The sequence below is a fragment of the Myotis yumanensis genome, unplaced genomic scaffold, assembly GCF_028538775.1.
Source record: "Myotis yumanensis isolate MYYU_CA2020_CCGP unplaced genomic scaffold, mMyoYum1.0.hap1 SCAF_15, whole genome shotgun sequence".
NCBI classification, from domain to species: domain Eukaryota; kingdom Metazoa; phylum Chordata; class Mammalia; order Chiroptera; family Vespertilionidae; genus Myotis; species Myotis yumanensis.
This window is the reverse complement of record NW_027223766.1, coordinates 44,362,268-44,389,431: the sequence shown is the minus strand read 5'-3', so window position 1 is coordinate 44,389,431 and position 27,164 is coordinate 44,362,268. Positions and strand designations below refer to the sequence as shown.

The 27,164-nt window shown below is 38.7% G+C and overlaps 1 protein-coding gene across 2 annotated transcripts in view; it reads left to right on the top strand.

The window, feature by feature from the left end:
• CPQ (carboxypeptidase Q) overlaps window positions 1-27,164 on the top strand; it is a 341,853-nt gene that overhangs the window by 102,532 nt on the left and 212,157 nt on the right. The window contains exon 4 of one of the 2 annotated variants that reach the window (XM_070392147.1): window positions 5,353-5,565. The exons of the other annotated variant lie outside the window; for it this stretch is intronic. Within the exon in view, the coding sequence (XP_070248248.1) occupies window positions 5,353-5,565 (213 nt within the window). The remainder of the gene's footprint in view (window positions 1-5,352; window positions 5,566-27,164) is intronic. 2 annotated transcript variants of the gene reach the window in all.

Sequence of the window (27,164 nt, the reverse complement as noted above, 5' to 3'; positions counted from 1 at the left end):
GGAGAAGGAAAAGAAGAAGGAAGAAAGGAAGGAAGAGAAAGAAAATTTTTATTTCATATCACTATTATAATTGTAGGTATCTGGTTGGGAGACATCCCCTAACATCATATTGCCATTTTGATCTCCATCTCTGTAGTTTGTCCAAACTCTGTTGGGGTTGTGTGATTATTAGTCTGTTTCTCTCTCTGGATTGGGAGTTCTCCTGGAGACATACTGTGTTTCTCATTTATCTCCTAACCCCAGGGTTGCGCACAATACCTGCTGCACAGTCATGTTGGAATAGATGAGAAAAAAAGAATTTAGAGGCAGCCTATCTGGTTTGATAACATGTAAATTCAAGGTGTTACCGTTTCACATCCACAGAAGTTGAATAATAATATAGATGAGGAGGTGACTAACCTTCTGAATTGCTACTTATCAAAAATAGAATCTCTGGAATCTGAGAGGAGGCTATATAGTTATGTAAATGTTGGTGAAGTATTGCAAACTGCATATTACTATGGTGCTTTGTGAAGCTGCTATAATTAATGGTCTGTTTGCATTCCTAGTACAGACTGTCATTTTTCATCAGCTTATAACCTTGATATAAAAATGTATTCTTGGTGCTATTTTGCATTCATAATTTTAAAACATACATAAATGTTCACCATCTACTTTCCAGCTTTCTGATTATCAAAAGCAAATGCTTAAAAGTCACATCACTGTGGCATGTTTTTCTGAATCTCTGCTGGTAAAAAGAAATTCATGCATTTTGAATTTAGGTTTCAGGATTATGACAATGTTGTTTGCTTGTGCAGTGCCCTTTGAAAAATGTCTAGTTTAGCATCTGAACCAAAATAATTTTGAGTAGCCTGAAGTCAGTCTTTTACAATTGCATGTGCTTTTCTCTCTCTTCTCTCTCTCTCTCTCTCTCTTTCCCATCAAAGCTAAAGGTGAATCTTGCTAATGTCCTTTTGCATCCAAATGACCCTTCCGCTTCTTTAGCCCCCTGAAGAAAGTACCAACCACAGGTACTGCAGGGAAGGTTTGGCAACTTACAAAGGCAACACTCTGTGCAGTAGGATTTGGAATCAGACCTGGCTCAAATGCAGGCTCTGCCACTCAGAGGTTGTGTGACCTTATGTCCATTACTTAACCACGCCGAGCCTGTTTTCTCATTCGTAACTTGGGGAGAATACTGTTTCCCTCTTAGAGTGATTGAGAGAATAAAATGCACTAAGGAAACCTTTGGAGCAGCAGTTACCAACTGGTGGTCCGTGAGGTCCGAAAGTTTGGCGACCGCTGCACTAGACATAGAACCTGACGCATGGGAAGTAATCAGTGAAATATAATTGACATCTTACCTTGATCGTGGCCATTCTCTTATCGTTGTTATCATCATTAGATAATGGTAGGACTAAGCAGGTAGGTAGATATGAACTGACCTATCTTAAAAAGCAGCCGATCCAGAATGCTCCTCAGTGCGGGCTCCAGAGACCTTGGTTCTGTTTTACTCCTAGTTTCAGTAGCTCACTATTGTAGTCTCCCTCAGTCTTTGGCTTAAAACTCTTCCCCGTCTTTTCCACTATTCTTGGCCTGCACTGAATGCTTGGTACTGTTCTTGCATGTCATGCCAAGATATGGTGACTTGGACCAGGTATCCGTGGCCAGCTGACCAGGATGAACCAAGTGTTTTAAATACCTTCCAGGTTATTTTCTACCTCAGGGCCTTTGCACTCACTAACCCCTCTGTCTGGAATGCCACTTTTCCAGCTTTTTCTATGGCTGCTGTCTTTCAATCTTCAGATCTCAATGGAAAGGTTTTGTTTTTTTCCGAGAGGTCTTTCCTGACTACCCTAAGTAGAGTTCTCTCTCTCTCTCTCTCTCTCTCTCTCTCTCTCTCTCTCTCTCTCTCTCTCTCTCTCTTTCTCCCTCCCTCTCTCCCTCTTTCTCCCTCCCCCCCCTCTTTAATTCTCTTACCTAGTATCTACTCTGTATACTCACAGTCCTAATAACATTTGGCAACTTCTTTCTATCCATCCACCTCTCTACTTACTTGTTAGTATGTGTCTCTCTACAAGAATGTAAATTCCATGAGGACTGGGACCTGCCTTTCCTGTATGACATTGTATTCTCAGTACACAGACGATTGCTGGGTACATGACAGGAACTCAGGAGATATTTTTTGAATGAATAACTAGTAAGAAAAATCATCTAAGGTCAAAAGAATAGAGAATCAACTATAAACAAATATATACTGAATCATGTCTATTTTCTGAAGCCACATTCTAAAGCACAGATTTTTCCCCCCCCAACTTTTTTTTTTTTTTTTATTATCAATCTGTGGTAAAGTTGAAATGACTCACACTCTTTAAGAGAAGTTGCCTAACTTTTTCCAGAGAGATGACAGCATTTTACATTGCCACCAGCCATGTGTGAGGGTTCCGGTGGCTCCACATTCTCACTAAAATTTGGTGTTGTCAGTCTGTTTAATTTTAGCCATCCTGGTGGGTGTTTAGGACACCCCACTGAAGTGCTGATCTGAGTGTCCCTGATGACTAATGATGTTGACCCTCTGTCATGTGCTCATTGGTCATTTCTGTCTTCCTTTGTGAAAAATCTGTTCAAGTGTGTTGCCCATTTTGTAATTGGGTTGTTTTAAAAACATTGAGTAGCAGGAATTCTTTATGTGTTCTAGATACATTTTCAGACAGATGCTTTGTAAATATTCTCACCCAATTGGTGTCTTGCCTGTTCTTTGTTTGTTTTGTGTTTTGGCTTAACTGTCTTTTGATGAGAAGTTTTAAATTTTGATGAATTTTAACATCAGCTTTGCGTTGCTTTCTGTGTCCACTCATAGGCCCTTCACCACACTCAGTATTTTACATTTTACCACATTTGCACGTGCTCTCTCATATTTTCGGAACATATGAAAGTAAGGTAGATACCACCTTGAAAACACTTTATCCATAAACACATTAACATGCATAGCATTGCATAATAACAAGGACCTTCTCTAGCATAATGCAAGACCGCTCTCTTCCCAATGCCATTTTGGATTGTTATATAAATGTTACATGATGTATAGTCCATCCATATTTAGATTTCCCCAGTTGTCCCCCACTCTCAATAATGTCCCTGCTTTTAAAAAAAATTTCAGAATGCAACCAAAGACATACATTACATTTAGTTGCTGTGTGTCTTTAGTCTCCTTTACCCTGGAATTGTTCCCCCGAAGAATAGATAGGTCAGCCGTCTGCACAGTGTACCTCAGTTTGGAGTTATTGTTTCCTTTTACTAGATTCAGATTACATATTTTTGGCAAGAATTCTGTATAGATAATGTTGTGTCCCTCCTATTGAATTACACAAGGAAGCAAATATCAGTTTTCCTTATTAGTGAGGCTCAGTTTGATCACTTGTCTAAGGCAGTGTCTCTGGATTCCTTCACTGGAAAGGCCCTTGGTGAGATGTGTTGAGATTTTGTGAATCTTATTTTACCCAGTCAAATTTTGCCCCATGAAAATTTAGCATGTGTTGATGAGCCTTACCTGAATCAACCATTACATTGCTGGTTGCAAATGTTTTTCTAATTCATTTATCCCTGTTACATGTATTAACTGAACACTTTTGTAAAAAAGAGCCTCCACTCTTCTTCTTTTTGATGGTTTCATGAATTTTTAAAAGTGTATGTATTAAAATTCATGACTGTCATTCTTTTTGATAAAGCATCAAAAAATACAAAGTGCTTAATTGTCAAAGCTAGTATTTTATAAGCTTGAACATTTGAAGCATTGAAAGGAATTCACTTTTTTTTGTATCCAAAGGAATCCAGATCATTCCAGAGAAGTAGCAGGGTATAATCAATACCATTTCTTCTAAACCTCTTCATTAACAGCATGAGCTTTGGAGTAATAACTCCTGAATATTTTGTAGTTTACCACTACCAGTGTATACCATATGCAAATTAAGAGCCTTCAACCCATACATAATTGCTAGTAATTGTTAAATGAGCAAAAATCTGAAATCTAGCAATTGCTTCTGTGTTTCTCTAGATTTTCTTTTATTTTTTTTGCTATGTAGTGCTCATTTTGAGGTATGTGTTTTCAAAGAGTCCTTTCTGGGAGGAATACATGCCTCTGTGTGGGTTTGCAGAAGCCTGTAAGGATGTATCTTTGCAGGGAGGGGAAAGTTACCTAGTATCTGTGATATAGTACGGAAAACTGCAAATTATTCACCCCCTCCAACTTTCCCACATCATTAGGGTTATGAGGGGGTACCTAGCTTGGCTAGTGAGTCAGTGGGATCAAGGAAATCAAACCAGCAACTGTTCAGTGCACAGGATGACCCCCAACCATTGAGCCACACAGGCCAGGACACATTGAGCATCTCTTCATATATCTATTGAGGGAGAGCCTATATATGAGCTGCCTGGCTTTCCTCTGGGGCTTGATTTTTACTCTCCAGGGAGGTGAGGCTGATGAAATGTCATCTTCTCCTGCTATGAAAAGAAGCTGTGAAACAGATCTTTACTGCATACACGCCTCATGTTGCTTAGCACCCGCTGCATCCATAACCCCACGGTGTATTTAAAATACTGTTTCGTTGGAATAATTTTTAAAAAGGGAATCTGATTCTCATAAATGCCCTGAATAGGCTTTGTGATGTTACATCAATTTTTATCTTTAATTGGGTTTATTTCCGTAAAAACACATGTTTATGGATATATGCCTAAATACTGCCCATTACTGCTCTAGATTTTTCTACTGTAAGTTCTAGGAGTCTCTTAATTCAAAATGCAAAAAGGAAAATAGCTAACATACAGTGAACAGCTTTTAAGTATGAGGTGCTTTATTAATATCACCTCCTTGCAAGAGCCTAGAGAGGCAGGGAGCTCTAGACACGTTTTGTATTTGCATAACGTGATCAAGACTATCCTAGGACATTTTGAAAAGGTGTTTTGTTTTTTTTAAGTAAACTTGAAATAAAGGGAAAATATTCACAGATAAGGGGTTTTGTAAGATCATTTTAGGAAAAGTTATAAAAGAAGCCCAAGTCCAACTGAGACCAGATCAAGAGAACGAAAGGACAAATCTGCCAACAGATATACTAACACCAGCATTAGCGACATTGGCCAGGTTGAAGAGACCTTGACAGCCTTGGGCCCTTTGGTTTGGAAGGTGGATTTTGACGTTTTTCTGTGAGGCCCACTTGTTTCCCATCCTTCCCTCATGTCCCCTACCTTCTTCTCTTTATTCAGTACCTTCCATTGGCAAAGAACAGTTAATAAGTCAGATTTCCTGGTACCTTCCAACCTGAAAGGTAAAGGCACAGCATAGTTTCCTCCTGGACACTATGATCTCTCTCCTTCCAGAGATTTGCCCCATGGCACCTTCCATCCATTAGCATCACTGCTTTTGCCAGTATTGGCAACTTCCCGAGACCGAGGGAGGAAAGAGCAGATCTGCAGATACGCTGACCTCAAAATCAAGACTTCGTTAATGAACTCACTCAGCCCCTTGGCCTTGCCTGTTGCTGAAGCCTGTCCAGCTGGGATGGCGAAGAGCATTGGTCCCCTCCAAAGCAGGTCAGATTTTCCACTGCTGTTTCTTTCTTAACGAAAAACAAAACACCATACACAGCAAACAGACACGAATGATACCACTTAGGGTGAAGGTAGTTTGTACTATTTTCGTATTTCATGTGTTCAACCATGTGTTCAAATACAAGCATTTGTCTTAACAAATGTGATCGGCCGTGGTGCTTTTCCTTCTTTTTCCACCTTCTGGCATGAAATTTGTAGGTGAGGATACAAGTATACTGACCCTCAAGGAACATCCTCCTGCTCTGCACATTTCCCATCTTCCTGCCCTCTTCCTTGCTTCTGCTCACCTCTTCCTTTCTCCCTCTTTCCCTCTCTCCCTCTCTCCCTCTCTCCTTCTCTCTGCTTCCCTCTCTCCTTCAATTCAGGGCTTGGAGAAATCTTTCACTCTTCTTTTGACAGATGTCAGCTAGGTCATAGGAGTCCATTTAAGCTGAACTGTCCAGGGGAAACTAAATTTGTTCAGGAGAATAGCAATTTGGGTGACAAAGTGCCAGGACACACCAGATGGCACAACTGGAGACACTCTTATCAAGCACCCAGATCACAATGCAGGTGGCCTGTCTCTCTCTCCCCTGTTCTTGTTCACGGTTAACCCAAATGGAACCTTGAAATACAAGTATGGTTCTTCTTGGAAGTTGTCAAGAAAAAGAGTTGATAGTGACTCAGCATAAGATGCCTACATCCTTCCGTGGCAAATAACAGTTAATAAATTAGATTTCCTGATACCTTCCAACTTGGAAGGTAAAGGCCCAGCAGTACCCTCCTGGAAACTATTTATGAAATCTCTCCTTCCATAGCCAGTACTTACTAGTACTTATGCTTAGTACCATTAATGCTTCCCACACCCATTTGGGCACATATTTGAAAAAGCCTTATGTTTCTTACTTATTATTGTTGATGCTTCCCAGACTTGTTAGGGCACATATTTGTTTAATATATAAATCCATCACCTACATTTTTAAAAATATTAACATTTTGGACAGTCCCCAATACTGGCTAAAGTTTGGCAATTCTTGATATGACTAAAGGGCCCTTAAACATTTTCCCCCATTTGCCACAGTCTGATTGATTTTGCTGGCTCTCACTTGCTGGAAAGAGAATCTATGGATAAATGTCATGGGAAGGTATTTAGAAGAAGGTAAGATTTTTCCTTGGTCCAAGAAGAACATTCTAAAATTCAAGGCCAGGGCACTGTGGCAGGCTCTAATCTATGAATCATTATATTCTTAACATGCCCTGAGAACAGGAAAAGAGAGATCAACCTTTATAGACACAGGCGGAATTTCGCCTCTGAACACTGGTAATTCATGTGACATTTGCTGTTTGCTTATGCTCACAGTGAAATTCTTTCCCTCGGCCTTGCACTGTGCTGTTCCTGGTCACTTCACAGACCTTCTGAAAGAGCAATACAAATTATGTTTTAAGTACACAAACAGAGCAGATGGTTTTAATGCAGGGCATTGATTTTTGTGTGTGTGTGGTTTTTTGGGTTTTTTTTTGGTCAATATTTGATTTACATGAGAACATTTATTTTTCCAGCCTGTAAGCTTTGGCTCTGACTGTACATGTTTTGGAAGGTTTGATAATGTTAGTAATTCAGTGATGAAACTTATTCATTGAAAACGCTGATTGTGAATGAAGAAATAAAGTACCCAATGGAGTAGACAACACCCACTTTTCTTTATTATGTGCTTGGTCTGAAGAATCCCATAGTTGGGCAAAACCAATTGATGGCATTGGACACAGAAATCTGGGCAAAGAGCCTTTTGAGCGGAACTAGTGCAAAAAAACTCAGCAGGGAGAGCCATTTGGCCTGTTTTAGGCGCTGAACAGAAGCCAGTGTGGCGAGAACAGGGGTGGCAAGGGAGAGAGAGGTAGGAAGTGGCTGGCCAGGGCGGTCAGCAGGGCCACATCTTCATGGAAGGTCATGTCAGTCCTGGTTCGGAGCTTGCATTGTACCCTAATGGAAATGGGTTTTAAGCAGGAGAGTGATCCACTCTGATTTATGCTCTAGGAAATCTCTGGCCATGGGGTGAGGCGTAGCTTGTGGGGAGCAGGAATGGTACTAAGAAGACCAGACATTTAGAAAGCTGTTGGAGGGGTCCAGGTGAGAAATTGTGGTAGCTGGATTATGGCAGTAGCAGTGGATTATGGTATATAGTGGTCAGATTGGGATGTTTTGTAGACAAAGCTGTCAGGACTTGCTGGTGGCTTAGATGTGATGAGGAGGGGAAAGTGTTCAAGGGTGCTAGGTTTTATTTTCTTGGTGGCACTTTCTTCGTTGATATTCCCTTGCTTATTTATTTGTAAACTTCTTTGCTATCTGTCTTCTCTCATCATGCGATAGGTGCAGTGAAAGAAGGACCCTTGTTGACCTTATCAGATACTGAGGAACTGCCTTAGCCTCAGTATGTAAAGCAGTGCCTGTTACCTTGGATGCACGCATATATAAATGTTGATTGAGTACTTTGTATGGGCCAGGCCTATCCAAGGCTGACATACAGAGGAGAACAAGACAGAAGCAACCTCTACAGGCATGTAGCCTGCATTCTGGTGGAGGACATAAAAAATAAACATGTAAATCACGTTGCTTCAGATTGGATCATTGCTGTGTTGAAAAAGAATTTAAAAGGTGGTTAAGGAAAGATCTCTTTTCTCCTTGTTCTGTTGTTCTACATGCGTTCACTAGATCATAACTTCCATGAAAGCAAGGACTAGGTCTTATATTTTCTGTATGGTGCTAAGTAGATAGTATGTACAAGGAAATTCAAATGGGGTGGTCTTGTCCAGAAGCCAGGCTTGGTTTCTGGTGAGCCTTAGGTAACTGTTTGATATCTCTGCAATGTGACTGGCTAGGGAAGTTGGCCGAGGCCCTCCTTTCTTGTGTAGGCTGAAATTGCCCAGCCAAGTATGTTAAACTCAAAGGCTAACTATTGCAAATAAATGAGGCATGCGGCCCGCGGGCCGAGAGTTTGACATGATTGGCCTAGACCCGTCCACCCTGCCTGCGCAGGCCTGTAGATGAACTGCTCTCCTGGCTTTGTTTATAGGCATGGGCAGCCCACCTATGGATTAGCCCAGCCACAAACAGCCTTGCCGAAAATTTGGCAGCCAGTAGTGCACGATCACTAGGGAAGAAGCAGATTTGTAAGAGGAATATAATATTGAATGTCAACTGGAATTGGAAAATAAATAAATAAATGCAGGCCAATAAACGTGGAGTGCCAGAAAGCAGTGCCCAGAGGGATCTGAGGAGCATCTGCATGCTCATTAAAAAAACAAAACAAGAAAAACACCTCCTCCCTCTCTGCCCGAGGACCATATTGAGACCTCTGCTGAGGTCATTTCTTCCAGGCACCTGCTTTGAACAGAAGATTTCAGAAGAGCTTTGTTTGCCCAGAAGCAGTCTTTTCCTCGCAGAAGGATGCGCAGTCAGGGGAGATTTTTCGCTGGGCTGTTGGTCAGCTATCAAAATGAAAAATGAAAACTCTTCCCAACGGAGTAAGTGTGGAAGGCCTTGGTGGCACAGTGTTTTTCAGTGGTCCTTTTATAAGTTTTGTGCACATTGTAGCCAGATCAGACTTTTTGGTTGTCCGGTGGTCAATCAGTATTTATTATATAAATACTGTATTTATTATATAAATCAGTATTTATTATATAAATCTGTATACTGGTCCTCCACTGGTATTCGCCTCCTGTTGCTTTTCTTGTTCCTGTGTTCCCCATTACTTGAAATTGCTGACCCAGTTAGTACCTCTAGGAGAAAGGGAAGCAAGGCTGATCAGAAAGGCAGACAAGGAAGAGGTGAGTCATGACCATCTTTATGCTGCAAAAAACTGAGTTTAGCATAATGCTAGGCAGACATTAGATACTGAATTCATAATTCAATTGATTGTTTCTTTGGCTATATATATATGTAGACCTCAGAGGGGAGGAGGGGAAAAGGGGAGTAGAAACATCAATGATGAGAAAGAGTCATTGATTGGCAGCCGCCTGCATGCTCCCTTCTGGGGATCGAGCCCACAACCTGAGCATGTGCCCTGATCAGGAATCAAACTGTGACCTCCTGGTTCATGGGTTGACATTCAACCATTGAGCCATACCAGCCGGGCAGAAGAACTGATTGCTTTAATGAATTGTGCCCTGCAATGTGAATGTCTAACTTATCCTGATGCAACTTGGTCTGTAGTTGGATTAAGGTGATAGTCCCTCAACTTGATTTGTCTAGTAAAGGTAAGGTAAACCTTGAAATCCACTGTTGCTGTGAGTAAATTGCTTTGTTTTGTTTTTATTTATTGATGAGAGAGAGAGAGAGAGAGAGAGAAACACCAACTTTGCTGCTCCACCTACTCATGCATTCATTGGTTGATTCTTGTATGTGCCCTGACAGGGACTGAACCCACAACTTTGGCGTATCAGGATGATGCTCTAAACAACTGAGCTACCCAGCAGGCCTGAATCCTCTATAGCTTTTTACAACAATGTCTGGCATGCAAAACAAATATTATCAGGCAAAATACAAACTACACATTCACATAACATACACACACATACATACTACTTACACACATACATGCAGTCCCTTTCCTTGCCAGGCACGGGGAGTGGGAAGGTAGCCTTTTCTAAGCATTTATTGGTATTGAGCAGCGGGAAAGGTTGAACCTGGTGTACATGGGATGTGCAAATGTGTGCAGCCTCTAGGAACTCCTCCAGTTCACAGGATAGATCTGCCGGGAGCGTGGTCTTGGGTCTCTTTCCACCACAGGGTAGAATTAAGCTCTTTGCTGAATACATAGGAAGTAGGATGTCTCAGACCCCCGGACACTTAACCTAAAATTCTAAAGGAAGATTTCTCATTCCTTTTTCCTTTGTACTAGCTGAGCTTTAGGCAGCATTCCTATACTTTCTCAACAAAAGGCTGTAGTGCTTGCTTTCAAAATGAGTAAATGGGCTTTCAATGTGAGTTTCCTGGTATTAAAGGCTGATTTATTTTGAATTTTAAAAATTTGAATTTTGTTGTAGTTTAATTCTTTGAAATGTAGTGGAGGAGGGGTGAGGAATAAAGTGGTGTCTCCCCTGGAGTCATTTACTCACTCTTCACCAGGCAGGTGTTGAATCACTACTAACCATTAGACATCGGGCTGTGCATTGGTCATAGAAAAATGAATAAGACTGGGATGCTTTTGTTGGTGTTGCTGTGTAGTAACAATTGTCTACATTTAATTGGCTGCATTCTAAGCCAGCATGAGCATTTTTAGACCATAGAAAATAGAAACCAAACAAAAAATACTGCAGTTAGGAGCAAAATTGTATGGCCAGTTATCTAAGAAAGTGTCTGCTTTATACCGGTAATTTTAGAAGCTTGTGACAAAGACTAAACAGAAAATTGGGAAGAACAATGAAAGGGGCAAAAAGTTAATGGACTGGGGACAGAGTTGAGGAGACAAAATTGGAACAGAAGGAGGAAAAGCAACAAGGATTGAGGAAGGTTGTTAGGTCACTAAAACTTACAAGATTTTCTGTTTCCCCAATCAGTACTTTGTGACACTGAAGATGTAGGAACATGACGAGGATATCATAATACATTCTTCATATTCTCACTTCCCTTTGCTAATTCTGGCATCACAGCTGTTGCAGAGAACATACATCTTAAAAGGTGTGCCTATCCTTAGGCAAACTTGGTATGTTGATTAAATTCAGGTTTATTCACTTAACAAAAAGTAGGTAATTACCCAGAATGCCTGGCACTCAGCACTACCCATACTGGGGCTGCACATGACAGAAACACTGGTCCAGCACTCTGGGAATGAGGAGCCTTCAGGCAGGGAAGGCTGGGATAGAGACAACCATGATATATACGATAAGGTATGATTAAAACTTTAAAGGAAATACAAACAAAACTATTGTGGGCATTTGGTGGAAAAATACTTGGGATTGTTGCAGAATTGAGTAGAGGAAGGGAGGGCAAATAAGTCAGAAGTTTTCATGAAGGAAAGAGTATTTTAATTGATCATGGAATATGGTTTGAATGTCAATAAGTGATGGATCTCAACAGGAATAGAGAATATGGGCATCTGGGTGAGTTAGGACTAGGAACAACACCATTAAAAAGGAGAGCAGGTCTGATAACTATCTCTGTGTTTAAAGGGTTGGGGTGGGCATGGAGGAGGCAGAGAAACAATGTATTTTAGGTCACACAGATATGCTTTCAAATCCCTTTTTATTTATAAATATGGGACTATGCCCTTGTTGCTTAACCTTTCTGAATCTCATATTTCTCATCTTTAATGTAACAATACTAACGATTTAGCATGCGCGCGCGTGCGTGTGTGTGTGTGTGTGTGTGTGTGTGTGTGAAGATTGGTATTAATCTATGTAAAGTCTCTGATTCTCAATAAATGGTAGCAAATATTATTTTAAGTAGTTAGGCGGTCTCAGTTTTAGGCAATGGAATTACTTACGACCAGAAAAGTAGTCTATGATCAAATTTTGGTTGGTCTTAAGAAGCTAGTTTAGGAATATGGACTTTGATTGATATATAGGCATTTTCTTCTATGGCTTTTTCTGTCTTACTACTTAGACCTGCTGCTTAGATAACCTTGGTCAACTTCTGGATGCCCATTGGGATCCTAGAAATAGTGGAGGGTTGAAGTAGATGGAGCCCGAGTCCCCAAAGACTTCATGGAGCAGAACTGTCCTATCATATCAGACCTAGGGTAAGTTTTATGAGACTTCTCCATGAGGGAGGATTAAATCACCTTCGGCCATTGAGATTTTGTTACATGCAGTAGAATTTAAGCCTAGCCGATTCAGATGGAGGGAAAAAATAGTTTAGTTTCTAGAATTTCAAGCACATAACAGTTACAGAAATATAAAGGAAACATGTTTGGAGTGGGAGAAAGATGATGCTTTGGGTTTGGGGCCTAATTCAGGTGGAGATATCAGATCGTTGAAATCAGTGTTAGGTGCCTGGCGGAGAAGTCAGAGTTGGAGAAATTAGACTTGGAGTGGGAAGCAGACCTCCAAGTAGCTGTGATAATTGAATGTATGGGAAGGAATGACATTTCCATGGAAGAAGAGTGTAGCAAGAGTGTAAACTGAGTCCAAAAATACTGAAGGCTGACCCTGGCAAGGTCCCTATTCATAGAGGGGAGGAGGCAACAGAGATACCGAAGTTGAGTAGGAGGAGATACGAGATGATGGTGGGGAGTAAAGGGTTGAGACTGAATTGAAGAAGCTTATTTCTTTTATACATGGAAGCATATGTGAAGAAGAAAAGGAATTCTCAGGTTTCTCATAGTCAAGAATATACTGGTTATATGTGTTTGTCAATGAATAAAATGCTAATTTGTTGACTGTTTCCAGGAGGACTTTGATGCCAGCTCATAGATTTGTTTTCTGTTTTTAACGCTTAGCTACAGCCTTGTTAGGCTCTTCTCAGGTGAGTAGCAGCATACCAATGTCTTCTGTTACTGAATTGCCAAGGAATTCCATGGAGGATGGATGGTCTTGGTGGGAAAGTCATCTAATGGCTTTAAAGTTGTGAACAGACAATTATGCTGCTTAAGCAACGAACTGTGAAGACTGAGAAATCATGAACAGTTTTGATGTTGACATCAAGTAAAATTAATAACAAATTGTATTTGACACATTGTAATAGTGCCCATAATAATTATAGGTTTTAATAACTACAGGTCATATAGTAACTGGCTAGAACTTATAATAGTAAGTATTACTTTTGCCTGGACACACAACAGACATTTATGGGGATGGCTGTACAATGGAAAATACTGAGAAATGTAAGGGAAAAGATGGTTTGTGACAAGAGGAAAGGTGGGAGTAGGTGGACACTGTTCCTCTTTCACTTCCTAAACAACTTGTTCTGGTGCTGCAGGCCAAGAGCGCCTGGCCCCCAGTCAAGCCTACCCAACGACCTCGTGTATTTATCTGCACTGGTCCCCACTCTCCAGAGCCAGAACTCTGCTGCCATAGTCTCTCAATCAGAGAGGATGGAAGATATTGTCATTGGGTTCCCTGATTTCCTGAAGGGTCTTCAGGACTTTATACATGGCCGCACCCAATGCTTTTCTTCCTCCCCAGCAGGAGAGAAGGAGGCTGTAAGACTACAGAAACTTCAGAACTTATGATTATCTGTACTCACCAGGAGTCTAAGGGGGCAGGTCTGTGTTCATAAGGGTTACAGGAGTCTTGCACAGGATGTTGGCCTGAGCAGCAGAATACAAGACAGTTATGTGTTTCATGTTTTCAAAGATGAAACAATGCAGAATGCAGGGCTGTGAAAACCCCAAAGGTCCACAAACCATGATAACAAAATATCATATTTGCTGCCATATTTTCCAAACCCAGAAGAGTGCCTCAATGAATAATAGTTAAATGAATTCTTAGTAAATGTTTTTATTTAAGGAATATTTAAAACTGCACCCTGAATCTGCGTGTCCTCTCTATTTTCAAACATAAGGAGATAGCACCAATAGCTAATTGGAGGAATAGGATGGGGCATAATGTGGGGAGAGTAGTGAGAGATAGCATGTCCCCCATAAAGCATTCATTCTAGATTTTGACAAAATCTTAGTTCAAATTTCAGTTCCTTTAATCACTAGTTGTGTGATATTGGGCAAATTACTTAAATTTGAGCCAAAGTGTCTTCACTTTTTTTTGTCTGGGTAATAATACATACCTCATATAATTTTTATTTAAAAAATGAAATGTATGAGAACTTGCTTGGTAAAAAAAAATAATCATGGAAATAATCTTATTCATTTATCATTCATTCATCCATCTATCAAACATTAATTAAAAGCCTACTGTGTATTAGGTGCATACTTAGTGCTAGACATATAGAGGTAATTATATAAACAATGCCTGTCCTATGAAGTGGAGTAGAGAGCCTGAGTATAGCATTCAGGTTAGGCTGGAAATAAAAGCTCAAAAAGCTTTTGCAAAAATGGAAACTTATTTTTTCCCCAAGAGGCAAGAATTACATTTGTTTTGTTCACAGACATAGCCTATCTTCATTGTCTTAGCACAGAATCTGGCTTGGCTAAGTACCTGAGATGTTTTGTGAATTCACTTAATATTTCTAATATTATATGATTACAATATAATATATTATCAATATTTATAATTACACGATTAAGTGACCAGAATGAGTTAATTTAATTCATGAGTCCTTTATATGCCCTTTGGTGAGCTAGAAATTTTTGGTTGCCAAAGTCAACCTGGTAGCCAAATGTTTAAATTCTGGTAATTAATGATAACATTTAGTCACAGGTTGATGAATGATTTATTTTTAATGAAAGCAGAAGGCTCGTGACAAGCTCAGCAAATCTGTTGACAGTTTTAAGACATTATGCCAGGTTGCTTAGGAAAATTTCCCAGATCTATTAGGTTATATAATATTCTTGCAGGGCAACTAGCAAAATAACTTTACAAATTATTTCTGTTTTGCTATTTAAAAGCAGAAATTGCCTGAAAAGGGATCCGATTATGGAGAATTGATTCAATATTTGATGGCATTTTTTATGATTCAAAAAGGTAATAGATGTTAATTTCTCACAAAAGTTAAATTATAGCTCTAAAGGTAGAAATAATAGTTTCTATTTGATTACTAATTTTTTAAGAGTTAACTTGCATATATTTTTGGATGACTTTAGTTACCTCTTCTTTTTAAAATTCAAACTCTATACTTAAGGCTATACCTCAGCATAGTGTTTATGAAATGGATTAAACTTACGGAATGTTCCAGTGCAATCTGAAACCACAGCAAGACCCAGAGGTTTACGTTTGAAAGTGTTTTAATCAGTGATGGGTTTGGAATTATTGCCAGCTGATTTCTGAGTCTTTAGGCATAGGCCTGAGGAACACATTATCCAGATGTTTATAAAATGCCATTTTGCTCATGTCTTGTTTATACTTTGATTTGTGGTAACACACACACACACACACACCACCTACTTCAAAGTACCAGATGAAATATTTTACATCAACTAAATATTATACTTGAGCTGCTCAACAGCCCTTCGCGCCTACCCTTTCTGCCTTAAAGGGACCTATGTACTATCACCACCTATTTTCCCCATGATAGTTAACAATAATCAGCCTATTTTTTGGAATTTCATGTGAACATTAAATCCTTGGTAATGATTCTTATATGTTCCCTAGTTCCTCTATTTTCCCTAAAATGTAGTTTCTCTTGGAAAGAAAAGCTTAATTTTAAAATTTAAGTCAGATTATTAATTAAAACTGTGCAAAATGAATAGAAGAACACTTACTAATTCCCCAAAACTCAGTAGCAGAATCAAATCCTTTGAAATATCTGTCTGCTTAACTCATCACTATTAATCAGTTTAGAGACAACTTAAAAGGTATATTGGGAGAAATAAATAGAAAAAAGAGGAGAATAGGCAATATTAAAGCTGTCATTTTATATTCAGGTTGGGAGAGTAAAAAACCACTTTTACCCTTTCATCTATTTTTGAGTGATTTTTTTATTGAATAAATTTACACAGATACTATTGGGGTTGGAGTATATGCACAATTTGAAACATGTTTTAACAATTTTCTGTGTCATAAATATGCTTCAAAATATGGTGTTTAATGGGTGCAGTTATTTGTGATGACTTTACCATCTTTTATTTGGCCCTTTTTCTCTCTTTATGGTGCCCATCTCAGTCCCATGGTGATTAACATCCAGCCTCTGCCTTTACTGAGTCCCTCTTAGCTCAGTGTGGTGTTCATTAGTCTGGTCATCAGCTATTTATGGCTCTCAGCACATAAATGGCTTTGTGCTTCCTAAAGCCATAGGGTCTTGATGAAAACATGTGAATTTTGATAGCCAATGAGATGTGAACCGAGCATTTACTTATTGATTAGAGAGATGTTCCAGAGTGTTTTCCCCTCTGTGACAGTAACTATTAGTGTTCCAGAGAGTGGCTACTCCATTAGCCTGGATTCTAGAGTAGGGGAAGCCAAGGTAGGCACCCAGAAAACCTGGTATGAATAGGTACTGTGAGCAGAAAATAAAATTTTATTATTTTGGGGAATTCTGGTCAAAGATGACAACATAGTCTCCTAAATTCACCTCCTTCCACATATATACCAAATAAGTAGCTACACATGGTTCAATTCCCTCTGAGAGAAACCCTGAAACTAGCCCAACAACGCCTACATATTAAATAAACAAGTAAATCCCCACATTGAAATGGGTCGGAAGGTCTGGGGTGCACTTGGGGCAGCTGCTATCCAGAGGACACACTGCTTGATTGCCTGATGGCCAGTGGGGTTTGTTTTTGCCAAATCCACAAAAGCGTAGAAAACAAGAAGCAGTTCTTAACCAGTGATTCTCCCCAGGACTGAGTCCTGAAGGAGCAGACAGAAACACCCATCTATCAGTCTTTCCCTGAAAGAAGTCTATTTGCACAATTCAAAAGCTACTTTCTGAAGGTCTGAATTTCAGTCCGTCTGCATCTAGCTGATGATCGAGATCTTTCCTTTGGGAAACTGACAGGTCTTGGCACATATCAACTACTGGGAGCCACTATGAACAAAGATGGCAGCTTGAATAATCACAGTGTTTGAGAGACAACCAAGAGTGTAGGCCAAGCTGAAGTATAAGGTTCATCTCCTGTACATGAAACCACTTGTTCAAGACTGGGAGAAGTGTATGTTTTATCTTAAAGCACAGAAGCCTACAAAGAGAGTAAAGGAAAATGAAGAAACAGAAGAATAATTCCAGACAAAAGAACTCTGAAAAAAATGAAATGGAGATAAAGGACTTTCCTGATAAAGATTGGAAAATAGTGATCATGACAATGCTCACCAAGGTCTAGAGAACAATGCATGAACAAAGTGAGAATTTCAACAAACAGAAAATACCAAACAGAAATAATAGAGCTGAAGAATACAAGAATTGTACTGAAGATTTCAAGGAAGATTTCTTTTTTTTTTTTTTTTTTTAATATATTTTATTGATTTTTCACAGAGAGGAAGGGAGAGAGACAGAGTCAGAAACATCGATGAGAGAGAAACATCGACCAGCTGCCTCCTGCACATCTCCCACTGGGGATGTGCCCGCAACCCAGGTACATGCCCTTGACCGCAATCGAACCCGGGACCCTTGAGTCCGCAGGCCGACGCTCTATCCATTGAGCCAAACCGGTTTCGGCCAAGGAAGGTTTCCATAGAAGACTAGGTCAAGCAGGAGAAAGCATCAGAAAACTTGATGACAGGGCAGTAGAATTCATCTGATCAGAGCAATAAAAAGAAAAGAATGAAAAAGAGTGAAGAAAGCTTCACGGGCTTATGAGGCACTAGCGAGAGGACCAATATTCACATTCCAGGGGCCCCAGATGGAGAAGAAAGAGAGAAAGGGACAGAAAGCTTCTTTAAAGAAATAATGGCTAAAAATTTTCCTAAATTGGGGAAAGAAATAGACATCCATATCTAAGAAGCCCAGAGAATTGCTCTGTAGAAGACAAATTCAACGATAAATCCACACTAGGACACATTACAATTAAATTGTCAATAGTTAAAGACAAAGAATCTTAATTAAAAGCAGCAAGAGAAAAACAATTTTTTATGTACAAGGGAACCCCCATAAGACTAAAGGCAGATTTTTCAGTAGAAACTTTGTAGGCCAGCATGATATTGTCAAAGTGTGGGAAGACAGAAACTGTCAACAAAGAAGACCCTACCTGGAAAAGTTGTCCTTCAGAATTAAAGGGGAGAGTTTTTTAGAGGAGCAAAAGCTGAAGGAATTCACCACTATTAGACTGTCCTGACAAAAAATGTTAAAGGGAATTCTTCAAGCTGAAATGAAAGTACTAGTATGCTAATCAGCAAAAGGAGAGCATATGAAAGTATAAATATCATTAGTAAAAGTAAACATATAGTTAAATTTAGACTGTTTCAGTGTAGTAACAGTGGGCAGATCACTTATAAATCAAGCATAAATGTTAAAAGACAAGTAGTAAAAATAACTATAACAACAATAATTGATTACTGGATATATAAAGTAAAAAGATGTGAATTGTGACATAAAAACCATAAAATGTCTGTTGGGGGATAAAAAATAAAGAGCTTTAGTATGTGGTTGAAGTTAAGCAGTTATCAGCTTAAAATGGACTGTTATGAATATAAGATGTTTTATGTAAGCCTAATGGTAACCACAAAGCAAAAATCTGTTGTAGAAATACAAGAGAGAAAGAGAAAGGGTTTTAAGCATACCACTGCTGAAAATCATCGAATCAAAAAGAAATAGAGCAAAAGGAGAAGGCAGTGTTTATTGAAATACATTCCTTTTTCAAAATTAAGCTATCAGCTGTTCAAATGTGTATACATTTTGGGGGGACACCCTGTAGTTTCTAAGTCTAAACACATATTCCAACACAGGTGGCATTGATGGAAACATTTCTGATACTTCCCTTATGAAATTATCTTTAAATTACTGGATTAGCCCCACTATAAATAGCAGTTTTATTTTATAACATATCTTGGTTTGGACCCTAAATCTCTCATTCATTTTGTTCATAGTATTTTGGCTGTTCCCAAAAATCAATTCTAATTTTAAAATACCAAATTTTGCCTCCATTTAGACCATTTGGAAGACTGCCAAATGCGCCGAAGACCATTTTAGAGGGAAAAGTTCCAAAAACGTATGGAACAGTGGGCAATTACTGCTGTAACTGCAGCCTCCCACAGCAAGGGCTTTGGAGGGAATACACTCCTTTTTGTTCTGTGAGTTTCTTACTATACTCCTTGTCTATAACTCTATAGTCACACTTTGCATAAAACTAATATTGTTTCAATCAATTCCTTGAGAGCAGCAACTAATTCTTTCACTGCACCTCTACTGGTGTCTGTACATACTACGTACCTGTTTATATTTGTGATTGATTCTCTAGAAATGAATACTCTGTTGAGAATACACTTCTTCCATGGACAAATATCCACCTTTGATAAACCCTGTCTTCTGGGGAAGGCTTGAACTCTCCAACACTTGTTACCAGCAATATCTGAATCACCTCGGAATTTGTTAGAAATGCATATTCCCTGGCCCCACCCTGAACCGACTGAATCAGAAATTCTGGATATCGGGCTCAATTACAAGGCCTATATGATCAATAAACAGTAACATTTTCCTGAAGAAAAACTGAGATGATACCAAAATGAGAGAAAGTTGGTGTCAGAGGTCATAGTTACCAAAATTCGGTAAATGTTTTCTGAGCTCATATTATGGGTCGAAAATTATGCTGTAACACTGGTTACACAAAAGCAAAAAATATAATGTCCTTATTTTCATAGAGCTGGTGGCCTAAAAGAGATAAAAATGTGTAAAGGGTATAAATGCGTAAATAAATAGAATGTTTTGTGATACTTCAATATAGAAGTATATGCGAAATATGGGTGGTGATGATGACTCTTACCATTTACATAAGCCACACGTTGTCTGTCAGGCACAGTGCAAGTGCTTCCATCACAATAGATCAGGGGGTCCTCAAACTACGGCCCGCGGGCCACATGCAAATACAAATATTGTATTTGTTCCCGTTTTGTATTTTTACTTCAAAATAAGATATGTGCAGTGTGCATAGGAATTTGTTCATAGTTTTTTTTTAAAACTATAGTCCGGCCCTCCAACGGTCTGAGGGACAGTGAACTGGCCCCCTGTTTAAAAAGTTTGAGGACCCCTGCAATAGATCATTTCTTTCTGTCTGCCCAGAAGAAGGGCTATACAAGATTAAAGGTGCTGTGTGGCTTGAATTGGTCCCCTTGTGGCTGGAATGAATAAAAGCTTGGTCCAACGTTCACTATTTCTTGCTCAGAGCACTTGTTCTATTCACGGACTCTGTTTGTTAGTTCATTTCAGAAATGGGTATACGGGCATCTAAGAATTGATATGCAGATTAAGTAGGGTAATGTGTGAAATTGCTTACCTTGGTATATCTTAAATACTCAACAGATAGTAATTATTTTTATTGCTATTAACAAGGTATTTTTATTGCCGTTATCAAGGTAATCATCACTGTTACTAGTGTGATGAGTGGCAATATAGTATAGATTCTATATAAGTTAAGAGGATAGACTCAAGCCAGATTTCCAGTGTTTAATTCTGGCTTTATCAACTTCTAACTAGTAGATCATGGGCTTAGCCTCTGTATTTCAGTTTCCTCATCTGTAAAGTGGGAACAATCAGAGTCCTTACTTCATAGGGTTGTAGTGACTGGCAAATGAATTAATGCATGTAAAACACTCAGAACACTGCCAGCCTTGTGGCAAAGGCTCAGTAAGGGCCACCTATTTCCATTCATTCCTGTGGAATGTTCCATGGACTCCTGTACTCCGTCAGGAAGTTTAACCTTTTTTTTTGTGTGTGTGTGTGTTGTTGTTGTTTTTTTTTTTTTTTTTTTTTTTTTTTTGGTATTTTGTGATTTTGATGGAAGGGCGTATGCTTTAGGAGTCCATGGAACCAGAATATCACCTTTCCTTCAATCTGAGTGTTCAATGCTTCACTAGTTATTCGAGTAAAAGCCCTTTCAGGGTGCCTAAAAATAAGGGTGAAAGATGATGTCCAGGTCAAGCTTAAAAAAAAGCCAAAGGGAGGAAATTTTGAAATCAAAGGGCAGGGCATCCACTCTTATATCTTGGAAATGTGTTAGTTAAGCACATTTACTGAGAATGATGCACAGATACTGTGTGTAGACATTCTTTTCCTCCTTTGAAGTAACCGAGTGCTGATTTCCTACCCGTGCCAGCAGCCCTTTTAGGATCAATTCTGTGCCCCTCTCTGTCACTTGGAGCAGGGGTCTCATCTATGACTTTCCTAAAGATTAGAAGACTAAAACATGGACCGATTGCCTCAGAGGCTCAGATGTACACTAATGTGAATAAACAGTTAAAACGCTTCCAGATGTACAGGAAGATTCCTTGAACACAAGTGCGATTGACATCAAGAAATTATTAGCTTATAATTCTGCCTAGATGGCACCTTGACGGACCAGCACTGCAGGATTCAGCTGCAAATATTTCACATAATTGATGGCGGAAGAAAAGAAAATTTCCCCAGATATTTTTCTATTAATTTGCCACAGGTGCTCAAATTTCTGTGACCTAGAATTTCAAGGATTCATATTGCCACTGTGATAGCTTCAGGCTCTGCTTCCAGGTTATTTTACGGGCCGTTTGTGGCACAGACTTTTCAGAATTGAATTCTCTTTATCGGTAATGCTGCAGTTCACACGATTACAGTCTAACGGGGTGGCTATAGTTTCTCAAAGAATCAAGTAACTATTAGCTCAGTTTACATCACTTCAAATTCATGTTCAGTCTTTATCAGGAGCATACAGTGTTCAGTTCTGTTATTTTAACGTAATACTATGCCATTGACATGTTTCCACATACTGCTTTTGGCCACTTACTTTCCATGTGTCTTTAATTTTCTTGCTACTCACCTGAAATTCCCCTGCTGGGTTGTTTCTAGAATTTCCTATTTATATACAGAGATGTAGGAAACATCTTAGTATAAGTTGGTTTTTCTGATTTTATAATATTGCCAAGGAGTTTGTGCTCCAAAGCAGAATAACCAAAGTAAGAATTTTTATAGTTCTTGCTATATATTGTATTTATCAGGCCCTTAAATATATGGTAGAAAACTATAAATACTTAAAATATGGTATAATCTATACATTCTTGCTATATAAAGAATAATAAGACATGGTCATAACTCTTGAGGCCCTCATATCTACTATAGGGTGTTTAAATACATGATTATAACATAATGTACTTAGGGCTATAGACAGGAGTATGGAGGGGAAAGCAGGGATACACAGGGGAGTAAGTCTGCTTTCAGAAGACTTTACAGAGGAAGGGCCATTGGCATTGAACCTTGAAGGAAAATGCCCAGGCATTGCAATGGGGAGGGTAAAGTTCAGACAGAGGCAGTAGCATGTGTCAAGGTTCCATGTTGGGAAGTTGAAAAGCACCTTCTGAGGGGGTAAAAAGTCAGTGCGATTGTGTTATTGGTGGGGTGTCCTCTGTGCCCCACCTGTTGCTGGTAGAAGTGGCTTCTTGGGGTGCTGTGGGAACAAGAATTCCCCGAGGCTCCCACAGGAGGGTGAGCGATCGTGGAAAGCATTATTGATGAGGTCACATTAAGGGAGTTCCCCTCCGAGGTGCCACCATGGAAAAGTCCCATTTTGTCTTCAGCAGGGCTAGAGTCAAAGCCACCACCCAGAGTCTCACTCCACAGTCAAGTCCATTCCAGTCCAGTATCTGACTAGCTTAGCTCGTGTTCCCAGGTGCAGCCCATTGCTTGTAGGGTTCACGTGACCGCGGGCCATGTGGCTTCCAGGGTCACATGGCAGGCTAGCGGGGGTTTTGGAACAAGCTGGAGCGAAGCAGGAGGAACAAGAGAGAGAATTCCTTTGTGGATTTTAACCAATGAATCCTTCTGGATTTGGAGGGCTTGCAGTGGCTTCACCCTCCTAGCCAATCCATGGTTCCCAGGCTAGGCGAGCAGGCAAGCATCTTCCCTGCCTCACCCCATCTTCACTGTGCACGTGTCCATTTTCCCCTTTGTTGAACCCCTTCCCCGGTTATCTGTGGGGACTGGTGGTTCCCTGGGGGGTGTAAAGTTGCAGCTTTCTAGTGGAGCTGCCTAGATGATCAAGCTTATAATGTCTGGCCTCCCTTTGCTCCTCTTCTGTTATTAATATGAATAACTAGCTAGTGACAACGGTAATTCAGGTTTATGTGGGGAAAGTGGCAGGAGATGAGAAAAGAAACTAATCAGGGACAGATTACAAAAGATTTTATGTACTAAACTTAGTTTTGAAATGTACTTTCTGGCCTTACAAAGATCTCTATCTGTACTGTGTGGGTAGGAAATGCTTTTGCTAGCATTATTTTAATAAGCTATATTGGGACAGTTACAAATTGTATTCTTATCTTGATCCTCCTTAAAGGTGAATGAATCAACATTTCACAAAATGTACTTTTCAGATAAGTATATGAAATGATACAAGTGTTACATGAAAAAGGGTTCTATGGTCAATTAAGTTTGAGAAATGCTTAGTCAAACAGGTTTCCTAACAATATTACTTTTCATTGACTACCACAAGCTAATGCCCAGTGTGTTATGACTTTATTTAACCATGGAATCTCTTCCCCCTTACAAGTTTTCTTATGCCTAACATTCTGTGGAACACATAGAGAAGGCATGGCTTTATTGTTTCTCCTTCAGTACTTAGTTGATGCTTTGCTTTAAAAATATTTTCTTCATGTCGAGAAAGAAATTAACCATCCTGCTTTACCCCAGAGTTTTAATCATTCACGTTTCTTTATTTTGTTTCCCTTCTGATAAAACATGCTGTCTAGTTTATTCAGGCTGTTATAACAAACATAGTATAGATTGGGGAGTTTATAAACGACCAACATTCATTTCTCACAGTCCTGGAGTCTGGGAAGTCCAAGATCATGGTGCTGGCAGATTTTGTGACTTGTGAAGGTTTGTTTCCTAAATGGCTGTCTTTTCACAGTAACCTCCCATGGTGGGAGGGGTGAGGGGCCCCTCTGGGCCCTGTTTTATAAGAGCATGAATCCCACTCAGTAGGGCTGTATCCTCATGACCTAATCACTTTCCAAAGACCCCACCTCCTAATACCATCACCTTGGGGTTAGGATTTCAACATAGGAATTTGTGAGGGACTTTCAGACTCCAGCATGTGTTATGAATTATATGTTCAGTTCTGTTCTAACAAGAGGATGTTGGGGCTCTGATGGTAATGAGAGAGTGGCACAGCTTAACAGAATTAATAGAAATTTAGGATAGTTTTTAATGATAAGACAATAATCTAGGTTAGATAATATTTAAATACCTTTTAGTCCAATTAATCAGACTTGTTTTTCATTGGGGCTTAAACTGAGAACAATACTTAATTGGTAATATGAACAGAGCATTTCATTGGTTAAAGTTACCATCTTTATTTACCAAATGATTTTTAAGTTCTCCCATATTTTGTCCCTATTATCATCTTTGTTAAATAAATTACCTATTTAAAATGTTTTGTTATTCCAAGTTGTTTTCATCTTACTTAATATATAACCACATCTTTCTTTTAAAAATTATAAAGATTGGAGGAGGAAATAAGGAAAAAATTTATGAAACAAGTATAAGCTAACAGAAATTGTAACTTTTACAAAAGAACAAAATCGGAAGTGAAAAAGAGACAAAATATATTTTGTGATGTTTACTCTAGGTTACAAAATATGTAACAAAACTAGTACCTATGTAATACTTTCTAGATGAAAAAATATTATTTAAAAATATTTTTTAGATATTTCAAATTCTCTTTTTAAATAGTTATTTCACAGGCAGTTACCTCCTTATGTCTTTGAATCTTCTTTACATTATTGTGTTTTAGAGAAAAAAAGCCATTGTCCTTCCTGTGTACCAGGGGTGTTAAAAATGACAGCTTTATTCTTCTAAACATTTTTACTAACTTTCTTCTTTCTCACACTCTTATGGAGTCAGCTGGAAGGTACATCTGATACTGTGCTTGCAGTGGTCTCCTTACTGAGATCTGTATGGGAACTCATTGGTTCAGTTTTGTTCATGTGTAATGTGGAGTCTGTCATCAGTAAAGAATAGAATTCAAGAATTTGACTTTTTCCCGTCTTTCTCCGGCTATTTCAACTGAATCATAGAAATTGGGAATGCAATGTAGTCCTACCTACCTTTTCTGTCTTGACCAGGTTTTTTTCATCTGTGGGAGTTGGAAATATTTGAGTATTTTCCTTTTGTGAAATTATGGTGTAAATTAATATTTTTGTTTTGTTAATGACAGTATTAAGGCGTGAGATGAATTGACTCTTAAGGTATAGATCTAAAATAAAGTCAATTGTAATTTTTCTAAGAGAGTTATTTTCAAACTGGTAAATCAAACATGCTTTTCTAATAATCAGAAAAAGTGCTCATTTAACCTAACCTAAAAGAAGTTTAAAAAAAAAAAAGCCCTCATGATGAACAAGAACAGATCCAGAGACAAATGGTGGTGGTGGTTGGGGGTGGGGGGGCGGTTAGAGAGCAACCAAAGGACTTGTATACATGCATATTAGCATAACCAATGGACAGAGACACTGGGTGGTGAGGACTTGCCCAGGGTGGGAATGGCTTGGGGGGAGGTGGTCAATTGGGGAAAGAGGAGACATATGTAAAACTTTAGACAAGAAACAAGAAACAAGACTATAACTTCAAAAGTTCACAATTCTTACAACTAATTCCACCTCCAGACTTTTTCTTTAAGAATTATTTTAAGGCCTCATTGTTTTGTGAATAATTTTTATTTTAGTCAATGTATTATATGCCCCCATGAAAACCTACATATACCTCGGTAGGAATACATCATTGTCCTCTTGTGGAATATTTAACGTAGGGGTTGTGTGAGCTTTGCAAATTTTGAAATGTGCAGAAACATAAAGCATCTGGTATCTTTTACCAAGATGAATAGCATTTGTTGGGAAATTTCAAACTTATTTGTTTAAACATTGCACTTACATGTAGATAGAAAATATTGAGCTGACTTCAAATTATGTTACTTTACACAGGATGCACAAAAACTTAATGAAATTTGAAAAACTTAAGGCTTTTATTTTATCTGTTCAATTTAAATTTGGGGGTACTATCTGGCAAGCACTGAATCCAGCAGGCTCTGTTTTCATATATCTTTACAAGATCCATGAAAGCAATATTATTTAATGAAAAAGATACCAGGATTTTCTCCTTAAAGAGAAATAAGAAACCTTAAGATTCTTATTTTGTTCTTTTCATGATAGAAGTTTTATTGGAATATAATTCACATACCAAAATATTTACCCCTTTAACACTCACAATTTGATGGTTTTTAGTAAATGCACAGAGTGGTACAATTACCAACACTAATTTTAGATATATATTTTAGATACATAGTCGTCATCCCAAAATGAAACCCCATACCTACTAGCATTTACTGCCCCCACACTAGCTCTAGGCAAGTTAAAATTTACTTTCTATCTCTATGGATTTGACTATTCTAGACATTTCATATAAGAAGGAATCTTACAACATGTTGTCTTTTGTGACTGGCTTCTTTCACGTAGGATAATATTTTCAAGGTTTATCTATGCTGTAGCAAGTGTAAGGACATTTCTTATTTTTTTCTTGATTTTATTTTTTTAATTTTTATTTTTCAATTATCGCTTAATTATTTTGTATTAATTTTAGGTGTACAGCACAGTGTTTAAACAATCATATCCTTTACAGAGTGTTCCCCCTATAGTTCCAGTAGTTATTACAATATTATTGACTATATTTCCTATTGTAACTGCCAATTGGTATTTCTTAATCCCTTTACCTTCTTTACCCAGCCTCCCAATCTGGCAATTACCAGTTTGTTCTCTGTATGAATCTGTTTCTGTTTTGTTTGTTCCTTTATTTTGTTCTTTAGATGCCTTCCACATATGAATGAAACCGTATAGTATTTGTCTTTCTCAGTCTGGCTTATGTCACTTAGCATAATACCCGCTAA